Raw genomic sequence first — 18,626 nt, forward strand, 5'->3', positions numbered from 1 at the left:
AATGAATGTATGGACTACACAGTGACTGAAGATCTGTTAAAATAATATATGCCTTGTGTAAAACTTTTTACACAAAAAATACAGTTGTCATGGTTGTTTTATTATTTCTAATGTTCAAAACATGCAGTAGTGGTCATGCATTGCACAGGACAATTTATTATTGGCAAATAAATGTAATCAATCTTGAGATTTCAGTTTATGTATACACTGATATGCAAATGAATAAAACATGACATAAAAAGACACCAAACAGGACACATAAACACACATAAATACACACAAGGAAACACTGAGATGAGACAAATTACAGCACAAAACACCAGACAACACAGAACAAGAAAAAAGCAAAAAGCAAAGAGACTTGCATGGATCAAATTTTGGAGTAAGTAATACTGGGGGCAAGTGCCAAGTAGAGGTACCTTTACTTTGGTCTGGGGTAGTGCTGTCTGAGATTCTCTGCATCTGTGTCTCCACACAATCTTCCCAGTTGGGCCTTGACTCAAAGACATCATCACCAATGGACGGTGGTCGAATTGATTTCAAACTACTTTCTCTCCCTAACTCAATAGAAGTTTTCTCTCCCTTGGTTTCATCACACACTATGCTCCCTGAAGGGTCCAAATCCTGAGAGAATTTGGCAAGAAGTTCAGGTTGACTGGAAACAGCATCCAATTTTGGAGACTGTGTGGGTGAAACAGTCATCTGGGAGGATGAAGTCTTTGGTTTGGTGTAACTGCTGTTTATATTAGTGAGACCTTCCACAACGGACATGGAGCATTCTAAATCACCAGTATCTGCTTCAGATTTAGGTCTTTGATTCTGCTCAATGGAGTCCCCTTGTCCTAAAATTTGGTCAAAACTGGCTGCTTTCACAGCTATTTTTGGTTTATATGTTGTTTCTTCTACTTCAGCAACAATGTCCCTGGATGGAGTGTACACTGAAGGTGATGTAGTATAGATTGATGCACTAGGGTAAATTGTAGATACATGGGTGGATATGGGTATTTCAACAACAGAATGCTGTTCATCTTCCACTGAAGAGTCAGAGGATTCTGGGTCTTGCTCAGAATAAACTGTTCGTGTTACTGTATAAGTGGCAGTGTCCACATTCGATATCAGTGTGTCTTCATGGATACCATTATCCTCTGTGTGGCTCTTTGGTTCACTTAGGATAGGAAAATCATACCATTCTGGATGTTCTGGTTGAACACTTTTAGTTCCAGTTATACTAAAGCCATCAAACTTTGCATCAGGTTCCTCAGTACTTCTGTCTTGATGCACTAAACCATCTGCAGGCAACCCAGATGAAGCTACTGCAACAAACTCACCAGCACTGAAATTGACCTGTTCAAATTCTTCACTTGGATCTTCATTTATTGGAAAAAAGACTAACCTTTCTTCTTCTTCCTCCATGCTCATTTTGGTCATGTCAATAGCACCACCTCTGGTCATCTCAAATAATTTTCCCTCTTGGAAGAGGAAAGGATTTGGTGTCCCCTCTTCAGTAGGGGTGCGTCCTGGAGTTGTGTCAGGTGTGGTTCCCTGGGAATGTCTGTCTATACACAAAGCAAGTATTTTCTGCTCCTCAGCCTCAATTTTTGCTTCGAATGCCTCGTCATCTTCCACTTCAGCACTCCAGGGAACCAGGTCTCTTGGAATAGATACTGGGATTTCTTCTGGCTTCTCTTCATTGTCCTTTTCATGAGGACATGAATCTGGCTGGGATTCATCCTGCACTTGCTTTGTAGCAGCAGTTGCACCTACATTGTCAATGGGAGAAACTGCTTCAAGTACTTTTTCAGAAGTTGTGCTCTCACCATTAGACTTAGAATCAACATCACCATCCATCTCTGTGCCCATTTTGCTCTTTGCTGTTGTAATAAGGAGATCCTCCTCAGCTGTAGTCTCACCAATCACTATACTATAGTACTCTGAAGGTAACTTGTCTTCCTCGTCCTCTACATGTGTTTGCATAGATGGTATGTCTATGCATGTCTTTAAATCACCTATCTTTAAATAGGTATGTTCCTCCGCACCTTTGTCCGTGGACTCTAAAACCTCAGTGGTTTCTCCTGAGAGCTTGTGAGTTGATTCATCCAACTCAGGGCTGTCATAATCATCTTCTGACAATGAAGAATGTAATGGTAATACTGGGACAGATTCAGTAAGGTTCTCCAAGTACTGTTCTTCTGATTCTTTGGTTAACATTGTGTTAAAGTCTAGTGGACTTTTATGTGGAGACAGTACTTCTTCATCTTTTGGTTCTTTATAACCACAATCAAAATCAAATTTGACCTTTTTAACCTTTGCATCCTTTTCCATTTCATCAAATGTTTTGATCTTTGCAGCCATCTTAAACATCTCTTCTTCTGGAGTGAACTGCTTTTGTAAAGTGTCAAAGTCATGAAGATAGTCACTGTCAAGCACCTTTTCTTTTTGCTCCAGGGCCATGGAAAGGCACTGCATATCTGAATTCTCATGTAACCCTTGGGATGACTCACTTTCTAAATAAATGTTTTGTTTAGAAACTATTTCTTTTTCTACATTTTCCCTGGAGTCAGAAATGAAAGTCTGACTTGTTGAGAAGGCCCTTTCAGTGTAACTCAGTTGACCAGATTCTTGCCCAGTGGGACTTCCCTCTAAAGAGTCTTGACATGGGGAGTCCTTGGTTGGGCTTGGCTCAATAGAATCTGGGGTTTTTTGGGATGATCCATCTTCTCTGATGGGAGTAGTCTCAAGCGAGTCTATTCTACAAAGAGTTTTAGAGTCATTTATGGTTGCAAGCTGCAGAGAATCCAAGCTAAAAGGTCTCTCTGGTGCATCTTGAATGTGATGACTATGTTGTGGTATTTTCTCAGACTCAGTAATCACATCTGATTCTTTCAACTTTATAATATCTTTACAGCTTAAATCACTTTTTATATAATTTGCTGATGTTTCACTCTCCCATTTTATAACTTGAATTTGATCCTGAATTATTGTCTTTGAAAAAGCAAAGGATGGTGACTCCGTTTTGGTGGATGGAGAAGGTGTATCCTTCTTAGAATCATCATTGGATGGTGACTCAATCTTGGTGAATAGGGAAGGTGATTCAATCATAGTATCATAAGTTGATTCAGTCTTCCTTTTTATCGAGTTTACTAAACATGATCCACTCTCTGCTCTTTCATGTGATTTCACCAAACTTGACTGGTGAGTTGTCTCCTTATCCCCTGGATATCTGTCTTCTGTTTCTTTACTAGTTGAACTGAAAGATAAAACAAGGATTTCAGGACTATTTTGAGGGGTTTCAGCAAGTCCTTCAACTCTCTCACTGTCACCTGTGCTGGAGTGAGGAGTCCTTGTCCTTATACTATTGCCAGGAGAGTATGCCAAGGCCTCATTTTTGTCACTATCAGGACTTTCTTCCAATGCTTCCAATGCTCTATCATGCATTTCACTTTGAAATAAGGGCTCACCTTGCTCAATTGCAGTAGCAAATGTAGTGATTATTTTAGATTTACTTGGATCCACAGCTGCCTGGTGTATCTGCTCCTCATTTTCTAAAGAAACGCCATCACTACACATTAAAGAATGTTTACTTGCTTCACCTGAAGTTTGCCTAAAGATCAGATATTTAGGATTGTCCTCAAGTTCTGCCTTAATATCTGCACTGAAGTCCTCTGATATTTTCCTGTCTGGGCTTATCTGAGGCTCCAGAGACAATCTCCTGTTCTGACGGATGTTATATTCATTATGCCTTCTCTCAGGCATCAACTCCAGGTCTTCATTAACTAACAGTTCAGAATCAATCTGAGTTCCAGGATCTTGTTCCTGAGTTTCAAATTGTCCTAGTTCCTGAGCTGGTTTTCCATTTTGGTCATTTGCTGTTTGTTTAGAGAGCAGGTTTTCTGGAGAGCTTTCCTCTTTAAAGTTAAATATAATGTTGGAAGTAACAGCTTGATCACCTTCATTTTGAATGGTCGTCCATGGTTTTTCATGTAGTGTTTCACCATCATCAATCATTGGTTTATGCTGAATTGTGTTTAGGTCAATACATGATGATTCTTGAAGGATCTTGTTTTCTACTATAATTTTTTCTTGTAAACATAGGGTTGATTCTGCATTTTGGTTATTGTATGTTGGAGGAATCTGCATCACATCAGAAATTGATGCTTCAGAGGTTACAGTTGTAACTGCTCTTTGTTGTAAATGTTGGGATGATCCTGTCATTTGACTATCATATGTTTGGGGAATCTGCATCACATTAGGACTTGGCATTTCAGTTGTTTCTGTCATTTGGTTATCATATATTTGGGGAACCTGTATCACAACAGACGTAATTGCTTTATGTTCAAAAAGTCCAGACTTGCTTTTCGATGGATCCTGGCCAGTCTGAAATGCCTTCATCAACTCTCTTACAGACATAGTTTCCTCTATCCTTTCTGTCTGTGACTTTGGGGATCTGGGGGATTTTGGAGGAAGCTTGGGTGATTTGTCTGTCTCTGTGACATATGACTTACTATGGGAAGTTATCGCTTTTTGGGATTTCCACTTTTGACTGTCCACCTCATTCTCTTCTTCAACCTTTTTCTGCAGTGCCTTAACCTTGTCCTTAATGGATCCAATCGGAGTTTCTACAATTCTAGGAGATGCAGGAATAGATCCAAAGACAGGTTCAGATCCACAGATAACTGCATCTTCATCAAGAGACTCCTCAGACTGACTCCTACTCATCCTTTCCAAGTCATCTTCTGAACTGCCACTTGCAAACTCCCTCTCTTTACGCTTTTTCCTTGCTGGCTTTTTAATTTCTGTTGGACGGGGCTTACCACGTTTCACAACAACCTCTTTAAATCTTTCTTGAACACTATACATGTCTTGTGATTCACTAAATGGTACAGGTGTTTCCAGCAGACACTGTTCTAAGTCACTGCTGAGATATGAAATCATACCTGAAATATCCCTCTTAGGTGAAGAACTGGATATAGTATCTCGTGGGATTAGAACTTCCTGAATGACTGCCTCTTGGACCTCAGTGATATTTTTGCTTTTGGTTTCTTCAACATCTGTCTCACTGAGAAGTACCCACTCCTCATCATCAGTGGTTACAGATTTCCCAACAGCACCTTCCCTCTTTGTATAATCCTTTGTATCATCACGAAGGATCTCTTCTATCTTCTCTAAGTCCTCTTTCACTTTTTCGACTATTTCAAATGGCTCATCCACTTCCTCATCCGCAGCCTTGTCAGATCCCTCTCTGACATCCAAAGAGCAGGATTTGTCAGATTTTTCAGAGGTCAGAAGGACTGACACCTTAATCAGGTCCTGCTTCATATCAGACACTTCTGAAAGCAGATCTGGACTTGCAAGTGTGGCAGGATCATGTATGATTTGCAGCGTGGAAAGCTCTGTTGACTCAGATCCATCATAATCTTGCATTTTAACAGCACAAAGAGTTTATAAAGAACAAAGGGGAAAATGAAGAGGACAAAAGAGATTGGAGAGCTAGTCAGGGCAGGAGCAATACAAACTGTCTTCATTTCAGAAGATGAGGAAACTACTTGACAAAATGAAGAACATTACTAGATTTATCTAGATTTGGATCCGAAGGATTTGGGAAGGCATGGGAGCAGTTAAGCAAAGCAATTACATAGTGAGGGGAGGAAATGGGCAGGAAATAACTTGCTTAAACATGTTATACTGATTCAAGTATCCATTCATACACTTACACAAGAGGGAAAGTATAAAGAAAAAACAAAGGATAATAATAAGTAATACAGAAACCTGTACACAAAGGACAAATGAGGAAAGTAATCATAACACAGAGTGGAGCTGTACCAATGAGGCATCTCAAGATTGTTCTCGACATGAAGAGCTTATGTCAACACAAACACAGATAGCATTTTAAAACAATATGACCTTAAAACAATACTGAAACACAATCAGAGGCTTTTCCCATAAAACACTTTCAAATTATTAAATGCTATGGGTTTTTTAAAACAATGAAACACACATGCACACAACAAAAAAGAAAAAAGAAGAAGAATGTGAGTGATAGGGATAAAAGTGTCACACAAATTATGCTTATTTTCAAAAAGATATCCTCGCATTCAAGCAGACACTCTCAAACATACATATATGATAATATAATATGTGTAAGTCAAGTTATTTCCATGCAAAGGAAATGATCCATGCAAAGGTGACACTTGTGGCAAACAAATTAAGTGGTTTCAATACAGTCAGTATATAATGTGCCCGGTCAGTATGATTTTGTTTTTAGGAAAGAATGGTTTGCTTTCCAGTATCTCTTCTGGCATGTGCTGTAGCATATTTTTTTGTAAGCTTATTAAACATTTTAGAAACCATCATGCCAGAAGCAAGATACCATTGTGGATGATAGAAATGAATGTGATGTTTTATGAGAAGAGCAGACCATACAAAAAAAAGAAAAAAAAGAAGGTATGTTTATCGGCCATAGCACAGCAATCAGGGATCCACAGATACGATTTCTGTCAAAATCACTTATAAATATGTTTTATTTTATAATATTCCAACGATATATTAATACATTAGTAACCTACAGTTTCAAGGTTAAAAAGAATGTGAGAAAAAGCAATGTATATATTTATTTTTAACCAGTTTACTTAAATTCCTTACATTTCTCATGTGTCTTCTCGCTCTATAAAGAAAAAAGATTGAAACGGAGAAAGTTAATACAATGGAAATTACAAAAATATCTCTTTTGCAAAAATGTTTAATAAAACATTAAAAAAATATTTACCTCCTCATCTGCATCTTGATCAGAATCAGATTCCTTAAAAAGTAAAAGAAGAGTAAAAAAATAAATAATAATAATCAACTGCCAGATTGAATTTTACTAAACGAAATATATTTTTAGTAAAAGGTACTGGCTTTTTGTTTTGTCTATGTATGGATGTCTACATTGTGTGGTTGTAAGGCAATATAGTGTTTCACTTACCTTTGAGTAGACAGGTAGGCAGATGTTCAAACTGCATATTGCACTGTGGTTTAGACTGCGATATGTTCTTGGCTCTTTTGTGAAAGACAACCTGCCACATGGTTCTTGAGTGCTGTCACGAATCTGTTGAAACAACCAGTCTGTTACTAAGTCTAAGTGAGACTTGCACAATACTGTCGCATCACAATAGTTAAACTAGTAGGGAACATTGTGGAGGTCTGTCACAGATTTGTTTACATTTCTATAACTCAGTGACTTTTTGTGCTACATGCCTCAAATAATAACTTACTTTGATGAAGAGAGAAAGACGGTTTTCCTTAAAGGCGTAGAAACTGAACACATGGTGCTGTCCACTTTTGGTCAGTGGGACCAAATTTCCAAAGCAGTCAGCAAAGATTGGTTTTCCCTCTAGTACCTACAGGGATAAACGTACCACCATGTAGAAAAGGTTCTTCTCAATTGCATTAGCAACACTAGCTAAACCACATTTACCTCAACGTCTCGACTACGTGCCACCTCAGTGAAGTTCTCCTGCTGCTCCAGAGTTTTGTCCATCTTATCATCCGTCATACAGAAGCAGCGCAGTCGTGCTTCAATAGGGTCCAATGTCTTGGCAAAGATGACAAACTTGGCCATATAGGGAACACAGATGATCTCACGATACAGTTGACTGGAGAAGTTCACAGACTCCTGGATCTGACGGCAATCTATAAGCCAGAACCTGGGAGGAAAAACATTTATTTAATGATTCGTCAAGAGAAAGCAGTCAACAAATATTTGTCACTGCAGCTGAACTCACCTTGCCGAGACATTAGTGGTAAATGAAACACACTGGTTGATGAATGTTAGTGGTGTGGATCCAGTTATGTCCTCCCACTGTGCTGGAGTCGTCCCACCTAGAAAAAGAAAATTATTAGAATAATTTACACATTCTTATAAACGCACTTACTTAAACAGGATTTTTTTTTACTCTTTATTTTCGTATACCAGTAATACTACACAGCAATCGTAGAGTGGGTGTACTGGTGGTCCCGTCACTGGTTGGGCTTTTAGGGACAGGAATAGTCATGGTAATGGGCTTGTGAAACTTGCGTCTTCTAGGCTCCAAAGTAACAATTGGGCTGAATGTAGCCTTATTCCAAAGGATCTTCCTCACCAGATCCTCACTGATGGGCTGTGCCTAATAAAGGATGAGACTGAGATGTGAGTGGCAGGATGGACATCTCATTTTCCTTTTCATTTTCCCTGCCTCTAACCAATTTAAGAGTAATATATTGCTAATTCAATCTTTTAGTGAAGAGCATAACTTGAAATGTTTTATGAACTTTTTCCCTTAAATCACACTTTTAATATTTCTTGGTATTTTCAATATGTATGGGCACCCTGAGACTTTAAAATAACAATCCATGTGTATAATAACATTTGCTGTATTTACATAAAGAAAATTACTGCAGCATTAATATAGTCTATAGGTCAATCAAATGAGCTTTAATGACACAAAGCAGATGCTAAAAGTTATTTGTACTATTGATCTAGATTAATAAATAATCATTGTCCAGTGTGGAAATTGTCAAGAACAAGTCAAAAACAAAATAAGAAACCGCTTCCTTATACATTATAAGGTCAATGTTCAAGCTTGAATGGCTTAGTTGGTTACCTGTAGCCCAACACGTATCCGTTTAGTCAATGCTCCCTCTGGGAACACAGCCTGGACCTGTGGAACAAGTGAGCTGCTTAACACCCCACCCTCTGGACCGATCATGTGACTGCTCTGCTTAATGCGAGACACCACTGCAAAGTATTGTGGGAAATCCCGTGTGATGATGCGGCAGATTCGTTTTTTCTCCAGCTCCTCAGGAGTGTCCAGTTCTGGTGTGAAAATAACAGCAAATTCAAGGTGGTTAACGCACATGTGCCTCTTTGTGTATTTGGGACACACTCACCCTCATCCATCCCATTGAGTATCTGATTCAGCTCCTCTTCTGTGTGCTCACAGTGATGTTCTCTCCAGCTCTCTCCTGTCTCACTGCGCAGAATCACTAACTCTCTCTCTGTCCCACGCAATGCAGCAAAGTGAGGGATCTCCACTATCACAGACCTGAAAAAAGGCATGTTATTTCAGCTATGTGTACCACTTTAGATTTGTCAAAGTAAGGGTTGTTTGGAAACGGATATTGCATCTGTGGGTGACATAAAAATAGATAAATGTAGCATGCAGCAAGGTAGAAAAAGAGAGAAAACAAAACTACGGATAATACAAAACACAGCATACACAGAGCACACAACCAATACAAGAAAGTAACCAATTTAAAATCAAACGCTATCCAAAAGTCAACAAGGGAGGAAAAGGTAAATTTATGGAACACCTCTGTTTCGGAATGATAAAAACAAACTCAATAAATTATAAAAAAGGACAAAATAAAAAGGATATGATATCTTACTGATATAACACAGATGGAGGTCTCTTTAAAAAAGAATTAGGGGGATATGTGACCGGTATCCAGTGGATATTTGGCATTAGGATCTCTCCTACCCGAGGAATTTGGTGCCGGGTGGACCCAGCTGCAGAATTCTGCTGACAAGACTTTCACCCTCATTAAGAGGTGGAGGGGCTGTTGGGAGGTGGAGTTTACTGTTCCGATCGCAGCCATTAAAAAAAGATGTAAAAAACAAGGCACACTGTGAACCTGATTTACTGAACTCAGATTTAGTGAGAGAGGAATATTGTTGCCATTCCTAAAAGCTTGAGATGACGAGTGTCCTAACCAGGTGAGACAAACACTAAAAGCTCTTCCACAATTTTTTGTCCTAACCAGCTGTGAAATTTGGTTGACTGGTGGTTTCTATTTCTGAAGCGTCATGCCCAGCAGCGTTGTTATGGCTCTTAAAATCATTTTGGTTAAGTTTTTTTTTTTTTTTAAGTGTAAAACGCACATAAGAAAATTGCTAAAACTTAAATTAAAATCTATCCACTGAATCTCATTGGTCTAAAATTCACAAAATAAACATCAAACTGAGATTGGCTGAGATTACATGGATAGCTGTTTCAGCATAGACAAACAAACGGATTGTCGCTGGAAGCTTGTAACATAGCTCCTGGTTAGGACACATCAAACAGGCTGACATACTGCGCTGCTTTGTCAGTCAAGACGAGACAAAATAGAGAACATATAACTGAACCATACACAAAGGTAAACAAAAATGTTTATGGTGATACAGCATCATTTTTCTATTTTAAACCCCCTTACCCGAGAAACTGGGCTCCGGTGGGTCCAATTTCAATGAGCTTGCCTGCGAGCCCTTCTCCCTCCACCATAGGGGGCATAGAGGCAAGTCTGTGCCTCTTCACCAGACGACATGTGACCCGAGTAGGTGCTGAGCACTTTCTAGGTGGCACAATAATGCGTAGTCCATTGTGACGGCAGCCACGCATGGCACCGCCACGGGCATCTACCATGAAACTGACCAGGAAGCTGTTAAAAAAAATGCCAAGTGACAGTGAAACACACAACACAATGCTTAAAAGATTCATTAAACAAAAAAACACTGAAATTAAATACTGTAATAAATACATAAAGAGCATAAATTCTTGTTTCTAAACTTAGAGAAGCCACCTAGGCCATACAAGATTAATTTGCCGTCTCTTTTCCTGAGATTATTTTAAAGGCTCTGTTTGTAAACAATTAATAATTCTCCTTGGTGCCATTTGAAATGACACACCTCACCCGCAATATTTCAGGTTCCAGAAGTTTTCTTCTGTAATCGACAGCATTAATCACTGTTAAAACCTGAACCATTATTTTTTTATCTGATTGTGTCACCTTTATGTGTTGTACAATTTCAGACTCACTGACACACACTATCAATCCAAAGTTTGTGGTCAGTACGATTTTTACAAATATTTCAAAAATACAGTAAGACAGTAATATTGTGAAATAATCTTACAATATAAAATAACTATTTTCTATTTTAATAAACCTACATATATATATATATATATATATATATATATATATATATATATATATATATATATATATATATATATATATATATATATATATTCCTGCGATGATAAAGTTGAATTTTCAACATTATTATTCCAGTCTTCAGAGTCACATGATCCTTCAGAAATCATTCTATAATGCTGACCTGCTGCTGATTTACTATTATTATCAATGTTGAAAACAATTGTCCTGCTCAATATTTTTGTGGAAATCATGAAACATTGATTTAAAGGATTAATTTAATTTTAATTTGTTGTGACATCATAAATTATGTCTGATCAGTTTCATGCATTTTTGCTGAATAAAAGTATGAATTTCAAAAAAAAAAAAAAATGTACTGACTCCACACTTTAATAGTATACAATAAAGTAATTTTAAGTGTTGCTTTATATCTTGTAATGTTTTTGAAGTTTTTTGGAGAAAGTCTCCAGATAATCTCTGGAGAAATTAGATGAAGAAGAATGATAACTGTTGTACATACTTATGAGATAAATTAAAGAAATACCGTAGGAGTTGAGAAACACAATGTTTCCAGTTTCATACCACCCATGTGAGAGATGCTGAATAATACTAAATATTATTCATGGGGTTCTTTATGAATACCGAGACATGACGCACTGTGTTCATCAAAACATGCTTATTAAAATTTTAGTAGGCACAAAAAGTCTCATAAATGTAGATGAAGAGAGGAATTAAAAGGGCACAAGGAAGAGAAGTGGAGGATCACCTGCTGTTGTCATTGTCAAGGCATGGGGTAGATCGGCTAAAAGCAGAACAAAAAACACAATCACAAACAGCAGAGAGAGAGGCCGAGTGAAATGGGAGATGACGTGAGTGTAAGAAAGAAAGAAAAAAATGAAGAACAACAAGAGGAAACTGAACTGCTATCATTCATGTTCTACAATAGAGGCATTTGATGCAATGCCAGCTTTGACAAAGCATTAACACCTTAATATGTAATAGCATGTATGATTTGGGGAGGCAAGTGTGTGTTCACTTCTGTTTGAGTGAGTGTGTGCGTGTAGGTGTGTGTGTGTGTGTGTGTGTGTGTGTGTGTGTGTGTGTGTGTGTGTGTGTGTATGTGTGTGTGTGAAACCTTCTAACCCTGACTGCAGAAGAGTGCTAGTTAGCACCACATTATCCAGATGTTCAGCACCCCAGCTCAGTCGAAATGAGTCCTTCTCGTGCTCTCGAGAGAATGCAGACACCTAACAAACAACATAATCAGACTACAATAAATCATGAGATAAAAACCCATGTTTAAACCCATCAAGATCTGAAAATTCACTGTAAACCTCAGATAACAACACTGAGCCAAATGTTAGATGTACATATGAAGTGCGACAGTTCACAGTTCACCTTATTAATCTGGTGGCTGGTGATCATATCCTCAATCAGCATTCCTTCACCCCTGTAAGCAAGATGACTGGGGGTCTCATGGGAACTGAAGTAGAATGGTGCAAACAGATGAATAAGACAGCACTACCTGTGTGTACTTGTTATACTTGCAAGAGCCTTTAGATTTAGATTTTTGATTTTTTTACCGGTCAAGGTTGTGGATGTAGCTCATGCCATCCAGGTAGTGTCCAGGTAAAGAGTCATCACCAAGCTCTCTCAGGTCCTCTGCTCTCAGGTACTCTCCTCCATCACCTGTCATTGTGTCCTCACCTGTTCATACACACATTGATTGATTGATTGACACTAGTGAACTGAGGACTGGTTGATCAAATGGCCAGATTGCCAAAAGAGGGTTTGCACTGGTGCAAGCTATTAGTATAGCTTGCACCAGTGCAAACCCTCTTTTGGCAATTAAAAACTACTGTTATGATTTACTAAAGAGACGCTTTAAAAGATTACCAAAAAATGCATGGATCCAGTAATTTTGCAGCTTAAGCCAGACCTTATTGCATTATGCATCTGTAGGAATTTCCCTTTTAGATCCAAAATTAATGGGAGAAGAGTATTTAAATGAGTCATGTGAGGTGATTTACTAAGGTTTGCGGTAGTTAGTGTACTGGTATTTGCGGAATTAGCAAGTCTTATCCCATTTTGCACCTGTGTTGTTAGTAGATTCCCTGCTCCTGATCATCATCGGTTATGCTTGTTTTCGACACTTTTTCTAATTTGCACTGCTCTTGGTAGATTGTGTTGGTCATTGGAAATGTAAACTTTCAGGTTTTAGACAGATTAATCCATAAAAACAAAGTTAGTTTTCCACAGTTTAGTCTTCTACACACAATAACATGCCCGTCACAGTTAGCACACAAACTGCAAACCACACGTTTGAATAGATATAAAATGAACTGAACGATTTTTTGGCAAATGTAGCAAATGTAACGTTAGTAAAGGGTCAGTTCATTTCATTCTATATCTATACCCTGTATACCTTCAATCTCCATAGAGACTTCAGTAAAAAGCTCCTCCTCCATCTGATGTTGGGCTACAGAGGCACAGCAGCTTTTACATAGATATATGAAATCCTGTTTATGTATATTACAAGTTGGTAATAAAACACAGTATCTTACCCTCCTCATCCGACACATCCAGAACTTCTGTCATTGTCTCTGGAACGTTCATCTTGTGTTTCTCTGTCACCGTCTACAAAAAATGAAATTAACAATGCATTCAACATAGATTCTGTATAGATTATGAATACATCAAAAGTTCTTAATATGTAAAAAGGCATGGATTCATACAGTTGTTGTGATTGTTTCCTCAGTAACAACTTTCAGAGTGTCCACCACTGAGATGTACCCTAGTCGCTTAGCAATAGAGAGTGCGGTGTTTCCATTCTGGAGGAGAAAGAGTGTGAGGTTAGACGAGTAAGACAGAATTATTATCATTTCTGTGAGTATGAGTGTGTCTCTCACCATGGTGACGGCATTAGGCTTGGCTCCATGTTGCAGCAGGACATTGATAATGTGTGTATTTCCCTGCTGAGCAGCTTGGTGAAGTGGCATGTAACCGTTCTGAAAATATAAAAAATAAAAATACATATATATGTATATATATCAGTACAGCAAACAGCATATAAATAACAATTATCATATAAATAATCAGAATGCTAATCATGTCATAAGTTTAAAAGCATGTAATTCTGCTCATAGAATTAAACAGAATGAATTGCTTGTATATAAAATAATTAATTGATACATTCAAATAATAGCACAGCTTTACAGTCAGCCATAGATATCAGTAATATTTCTCAATCACAAACTCAAAATGCATGGCCACAGAGCTCATAATCACAAAATGATTAAATAATAGTTTAAGTAATTATTAATTGAGTTACCAAGTCATATAAGAATATATATTAATAAATATATTAAACTCTTACCTTAGTTTTTGCATTGACATTAGCGCCATTTTGCAAAAGGAAATTAACCATTTTGACATTTCCATAGTGGCAGGCAACAATGAGAGGAGTGTAGCCCAACTACAAGACACAACCAAATTTCACATTGGCTGAAGAGTAACATATTGAAATTGTATTAAAAATATTAATAATAACACAGCAAAATAGCCATGGTAAAAACTATGGTTCAAGCTTACTTTGGTCTGCTGGTCTATGATTGCATCATGCTTGACCAGTATTTCAGCCACTTGCACTCGGTCCTCCTGAGCAGTGAGATGAAGAGGTGTGAGGCCACTCTGAAAAGAAGAAAAAAAAACATTCATCTGTTGCAGGTTTATGTTCATTTCATTAGCATTTTTGCGGAAATAAGTTTATAGAATTTCAGCAGTATTCTGCCAAAATAAAAGCTAGAGGATTTGAATTGTTTGAAAGTGAAGAATTTAAGACATAAATATTAATATTGAAACTCGTAGTGTAAAAATGATTAATTGTCATCAAATATTTGTTTTTATTTAAAAAGATTCAATATTTTATCTATTTAGTTGTATGTCATGTTACCATTAACTGACATGAGAGTGTCATTAAATTATTGAAATATTAACTTAAATTCTTAGGTACTTCAAGGAAATATTTTGCATCCAAGGGGTTTCGGCTGACATTTGTAAAAGTCAGTTTGGATTACAAAAATATGTTAAATATCTGTCTGACATTGAGGATAAATACTGTAGGCTTCCCGCTCTAGATCTTACCTTAGTGGCAGCATTGACGTGTGCACCCTTCTCCAGCAGAAGGGAGGCCATCTCTGTGTGCCCCTCCTGAGATGCCAGGTGTAAAGGACTCACTCCCTGTTTGGTCAGTGCATTGGTCTCTGCTCCATACTGAAGCAGTGCAGAGGCAATCTGAGTCTGGTTCTTCTTTGCCGCAATGTGAAGGGGTGTATAGCCATTCTGCACAGGAATATAGACACAAAACCTCAAGTTACACATTTTTGTTGTATTATTGGATGCAGAGACTTCTTGCAATCAGTTTAAGATGTGCACCTTAGCAGTAGCGTGAGGTGAAGCCCCTTTATCCAAGAGCATCATCGCCACCTGCTGGTTATCATAGTGAGCAGCTACATGCAGAGGTGTGAGACCGTACTGGTTCAGAAAGCCAAAGAGAGAAATGACATGACAATAGTGACCACACACACACACATATATATATATATATACTAAAAAAAAAAAAAATAAATAAAAAAAAATTAAATAAATAAATGAGTAGGTGATTAAAGCCTTGATGACACACCTTTCCAGTGTCATCAAGAAGTGCTCTCCGCTGTAGGAGGAGTTTTGCCACATCCAGGCTTCCATACTTGGCAGCAACATGTAGGGGAGTGAAGCCTTTCTATTAAGTGAAGGATAGTTAGGGTTAGTTTAAAATAGACAGACACATACACTGCAAATTTGTAGTCAGTAAGTAAATACTTTTATTCAGCAAGGACACAAACAGATCAAAAAATTGCTATTTTAAATAAATAGAATGATTTCTGAAGAATCATGAAACAGTGAAGACTGGAATCATGGTTGCTAAATATAGCTTTGCCATCACATGGATAAATTACATTTTAAAATTAAAATCGAATTTAAAATTAAATTAAAACAGAAATGAGATATTTTAAATTGTAATATTATTTCATAATGTTAACCTTTTTATATATATTTTTCTATTATAATAAAAATATTGAATTAACTAATCAATAAGTCATGGGAAAGTATTGTTAATCTGTAGACAAGATATATATATATATATATATATATATATATATATATATATATATATAGTTTTGTCTGCATTTCATGTGAGGGGCTCAGCATAAAACAATAGGGTTGCAATATATTTAATATCTCTTCTGCAGTCCCACCTTAGTGGCGAGTGAGTGAGATGCTCCGGCCTCCAGAAGCACTGTAGCCGTCTCCACCTGACCTTCACGAGCGGAGATGTGCAGAGGTGTGTATCCATTAGTGGTGGAAGCGTCAGGGTGAGCCATGTGCTGCAGTAACAACTGCACAATCTCTGTCTGACCCAGACGAGACGCAATGTGAAGGGGTGTCTGGTCCTCCTGGAGGCAAGAGAGAGAAAGAAGGAGAGAAATGCAGATATAGTATATTTAAAGCTCTACATTGTAGGCATTGATTTCTATATTTTCGCTTTATTCAGGAAGTGCTTTTATTGACTGACTCTGGCCATGGCATCCACTAGAGCGCCGTTCCTTAGCAAACATCGCACCACCTCCATCTGTCCTGCCCTTGCAGCCATGTGCAATGCTGTCTCACCACGCTGAAAACAAACACAATTAGTAACACATGAAATGCACTGCTATGTAGGCATTTTAGACAATTTTTGTATAAAAGAAACAGGACAGTCCCAAATAAGTGTAGATGATCTTGAGGCTGGATAGTAATGGCATAAGCTGCAGCTTGCATAGCGTTAACAGAAAGACAGATAGGTGATAGGACAGGAACTGGAAACCAGATACAAGAAGGAGGTGGCGGATTGGGAGGATGGGTGGCCACCTCCTTCTTGTATCTGCTGTCAGTCATCCCAGATGCAACCCACTGCCTATGTAGTTCCACATCGGGGCCTCATTGCATTGATTTCAGGTGTACTACTCTGGCACTTGCAACACAATTTCTTTGCCAATAGAGGGAATAGTTCATATCCACCCTCAATACCACCACCCTCAATACCGCGACTGAGGTGCCCTTGAGCAAGGCACCGAACCCCCAACTGCTCCCCGGGCGCCGCAGCATAAAAAATGGCTGCCCACTGCTCCGGGTGTGTGTTCACAGTGTGTGTGTGTGTTCACTGCTCTGTGTGTGTGCACTTCGGATGGGTTAAATGCAGAGCACAAATTCTGAGTATGGGTCACCATACTTGGCCGAATGTCACTTCACTCACTATCATGTCTGATACCAGAGGTTAAACAAACCAAACAGGACCAAATGAGACATCTCCAAGTGGAAGAACAGGAATGACACTACTGAAAACATCCAGTGTACTCCACACATTATACACCAAAGGTCAATAAACCAGTTACACATCATAATTCTTAATTAAGATGGTTCTAAAAGTGCCAGAGTGGCACACCTGAAATCAATGCATCTATTAGTATGGCCGGATTCTGTTTGTTTGTTACCAACACCCTGAAGAAGGCCAGTGGGCCGTTATGCGTTGGTGTTTTATGCTTTAGCCCTTTTAAATAATGAAGGCTTTTTTAACTTTTGCATCCTACTGAGTGCCTGGATCTGGATATTTTCCCTTTTTTTTCATGAACCTTATAGTTTTATGTAATTGTAATTGGAGTGTAAATACATATACAAATACCTCTGATTTGAAAACATGCCATATCAAATGCAGCTGTGTATTTTGTGTCATCTCTGCAGTACAACTTAAATAAATAAATATATTGTTGATATTGATTTCATTTGATTGGTAACTGCTTTATAATGTATTATTATTCTAACTGAATTTATTGACTAAATAAATAACAATGTGACATAAAAGGTGACCTAATTTAATAAAGGTTAGACAAAAAAAGGTAAAAATGCTCCTGCAAATCAATTTAGGCGGTCAAACAACACCCCTTATATGAAAAATTAATTTGTGTCACTGCTATGAAATAACCAATGTACAGAACGTAAAGAATATTACAAGTTTTGGGATTCATTATTGGTCAATATCACACAGTCCTACTAGAAATCTTAAGAAATGTATTTAAATGAGATACAAATCATGTCCATCATGATGATTATTTACTCACAATATTACAGACATCAGGTGAGGCTCCATTCTGTAGCAGTAGGAGAACGATATTCAGGTGTCCCATAAATGCTGCAACATGGACTGGGGTCAGGCCGGACTAGAGAGAAAGAAAATAGAGAGTAGTACTTCTTACTTGCACTCATTTTCGTCAATAGGAATTAATTCAATACAATTTCAGATTCTGAAAGTTCTGTTTATGCAAAACCTAAACGTTGCAGTCCAATTCGCATATTCAATTACATAAAATTTCAGCACATCCATATCAAAAAAATACTTTTTTAGCAAATACATTTAAATATTTAGTAATTATTCAGTCCTGTCTTAATTATTCAATCTAATCTTTAAATTAGTCAGATTCAAGCATTTACATGTTTAATTGTTTTCCTCTTACGGTAATTGGATTATTTCAGATCTACACCACCCCTTTCCAAATCTCCTTTGTATCAAGCTCAGTCAGATCAATGAGGTATTAACACTAAGGCTTTCTTAGTCAGACTGA

General features: G+C 37.8%; 1 protein-coding gene across 1 annotated transcript in view; it reads right to left on the minus strand.

Moving 5' to 3' along the window:
• Positions 1-18,626, minus strand: part of LOC132142281 (ankyrin-2-like) — a 54,272-nt gene that overhangs the window by 9,534 nt on the left and 26,112 nt on the right. Inside the window, exons 13-40 of the mRNA XM_059552035.1 lie at positions 18,126-18,224; positions 16,544-16,642; positions 16,227-16,424; positions 15,611-15,709; positions 15,364-15,462; positions 15,073-15,270; positions 14,521-14,619; positions 14,306-14,404; positions 13,839-13,937; positions 13,665-13,760; positions 13,494-13,566; positions 13,355-13,408; positions 12,513-12,636; positions 12,328-12,412; positions 12,073-12,176; positions 11,696-11,731; positions 10,210-10,434; positions 9,495-9,593; positions 8,905-9,059; positions 8,619-8,830; positions 7,949-8,141; positions 7,761-7,857; positions 7,454-7,682; positions 7,251-7,376; positions 6,962-7,084; positions 6,764-6,796; positions 6,640-6,661; positions 420-5,414 (exon numbers count right to left, since the gene is read on the minus strand). Of these exons, the coding sequence (XP_059408018.1) occupies positions 420-5,414; positions 6,640-6,661; positions 6,764-6,796; positions 6,962-7,084; positions 7,251-7,376; positions 7,454-7,682; positions 7,761-7,857; positions 7,949-8,141; positions 8,619-8,830; positions 8,905-9,059; positions 9,495-9,593; positions 10,210-10,434; positions 11,696-11,731; positions 12,073-12,176; positions 12,328-12,412; positions 12,513-12,636; positions 13,355-13,408; positions 13,494-13,566; positions 13,665-13,760; positions 13,839-13,937; positions 14,306-14,404; positions 14,521-14,619; positions 15,073-15,270; positions 15,364-15,462; positions 15,611-15,709; positions 16,227-16,424; positions 16,544-16,642; positions 18,126-18,224 (8,170 nt within the window). The remainder of the gene's footprint in view (positions 1-419; positions 5,415-6,639; positions 6,662-6,763; positions 6,797-6,961; positions 7,085-7,250; positions 7,377-7,453; positions 7,683-7,760; positions 7,858-7,948; positions 8,142-8,618; positions 8,831-8,904; positions 9,060-9,494; positions 9,594-10,209; positions 10,435-11,695; positions 11,732-12,072; positions 12,177-12,327; positions 12,413-12,512; positions 12,637-13,354; positions 13,409-13,493; positions 13,567-13,664; positions 13,761-13,838; positions 13,938-14,305; positions 14,405-14,520; positions 14,620-15,072; positions 15,271-15,363; positions 15,463-15,610; positions 15,710-16,226; positions 16,425-16,543; positions 16,643-18,125; positions 18,225-18,626) is intronic.

The sequence above is a fragment of the Carassius carassius genome, chromosome 6 (genome assembly GCF_963082965.1).
Source record: "Carassius carassius chromosome 6, fCarCar2.1, whole genome shotgun sequence".
Lineage (NCBI taxonomy): Eukaryota > Metazoa > Chordata > Actinopteri > Cypriniformes > Cyprinidae > Carassius > Carassius carassius.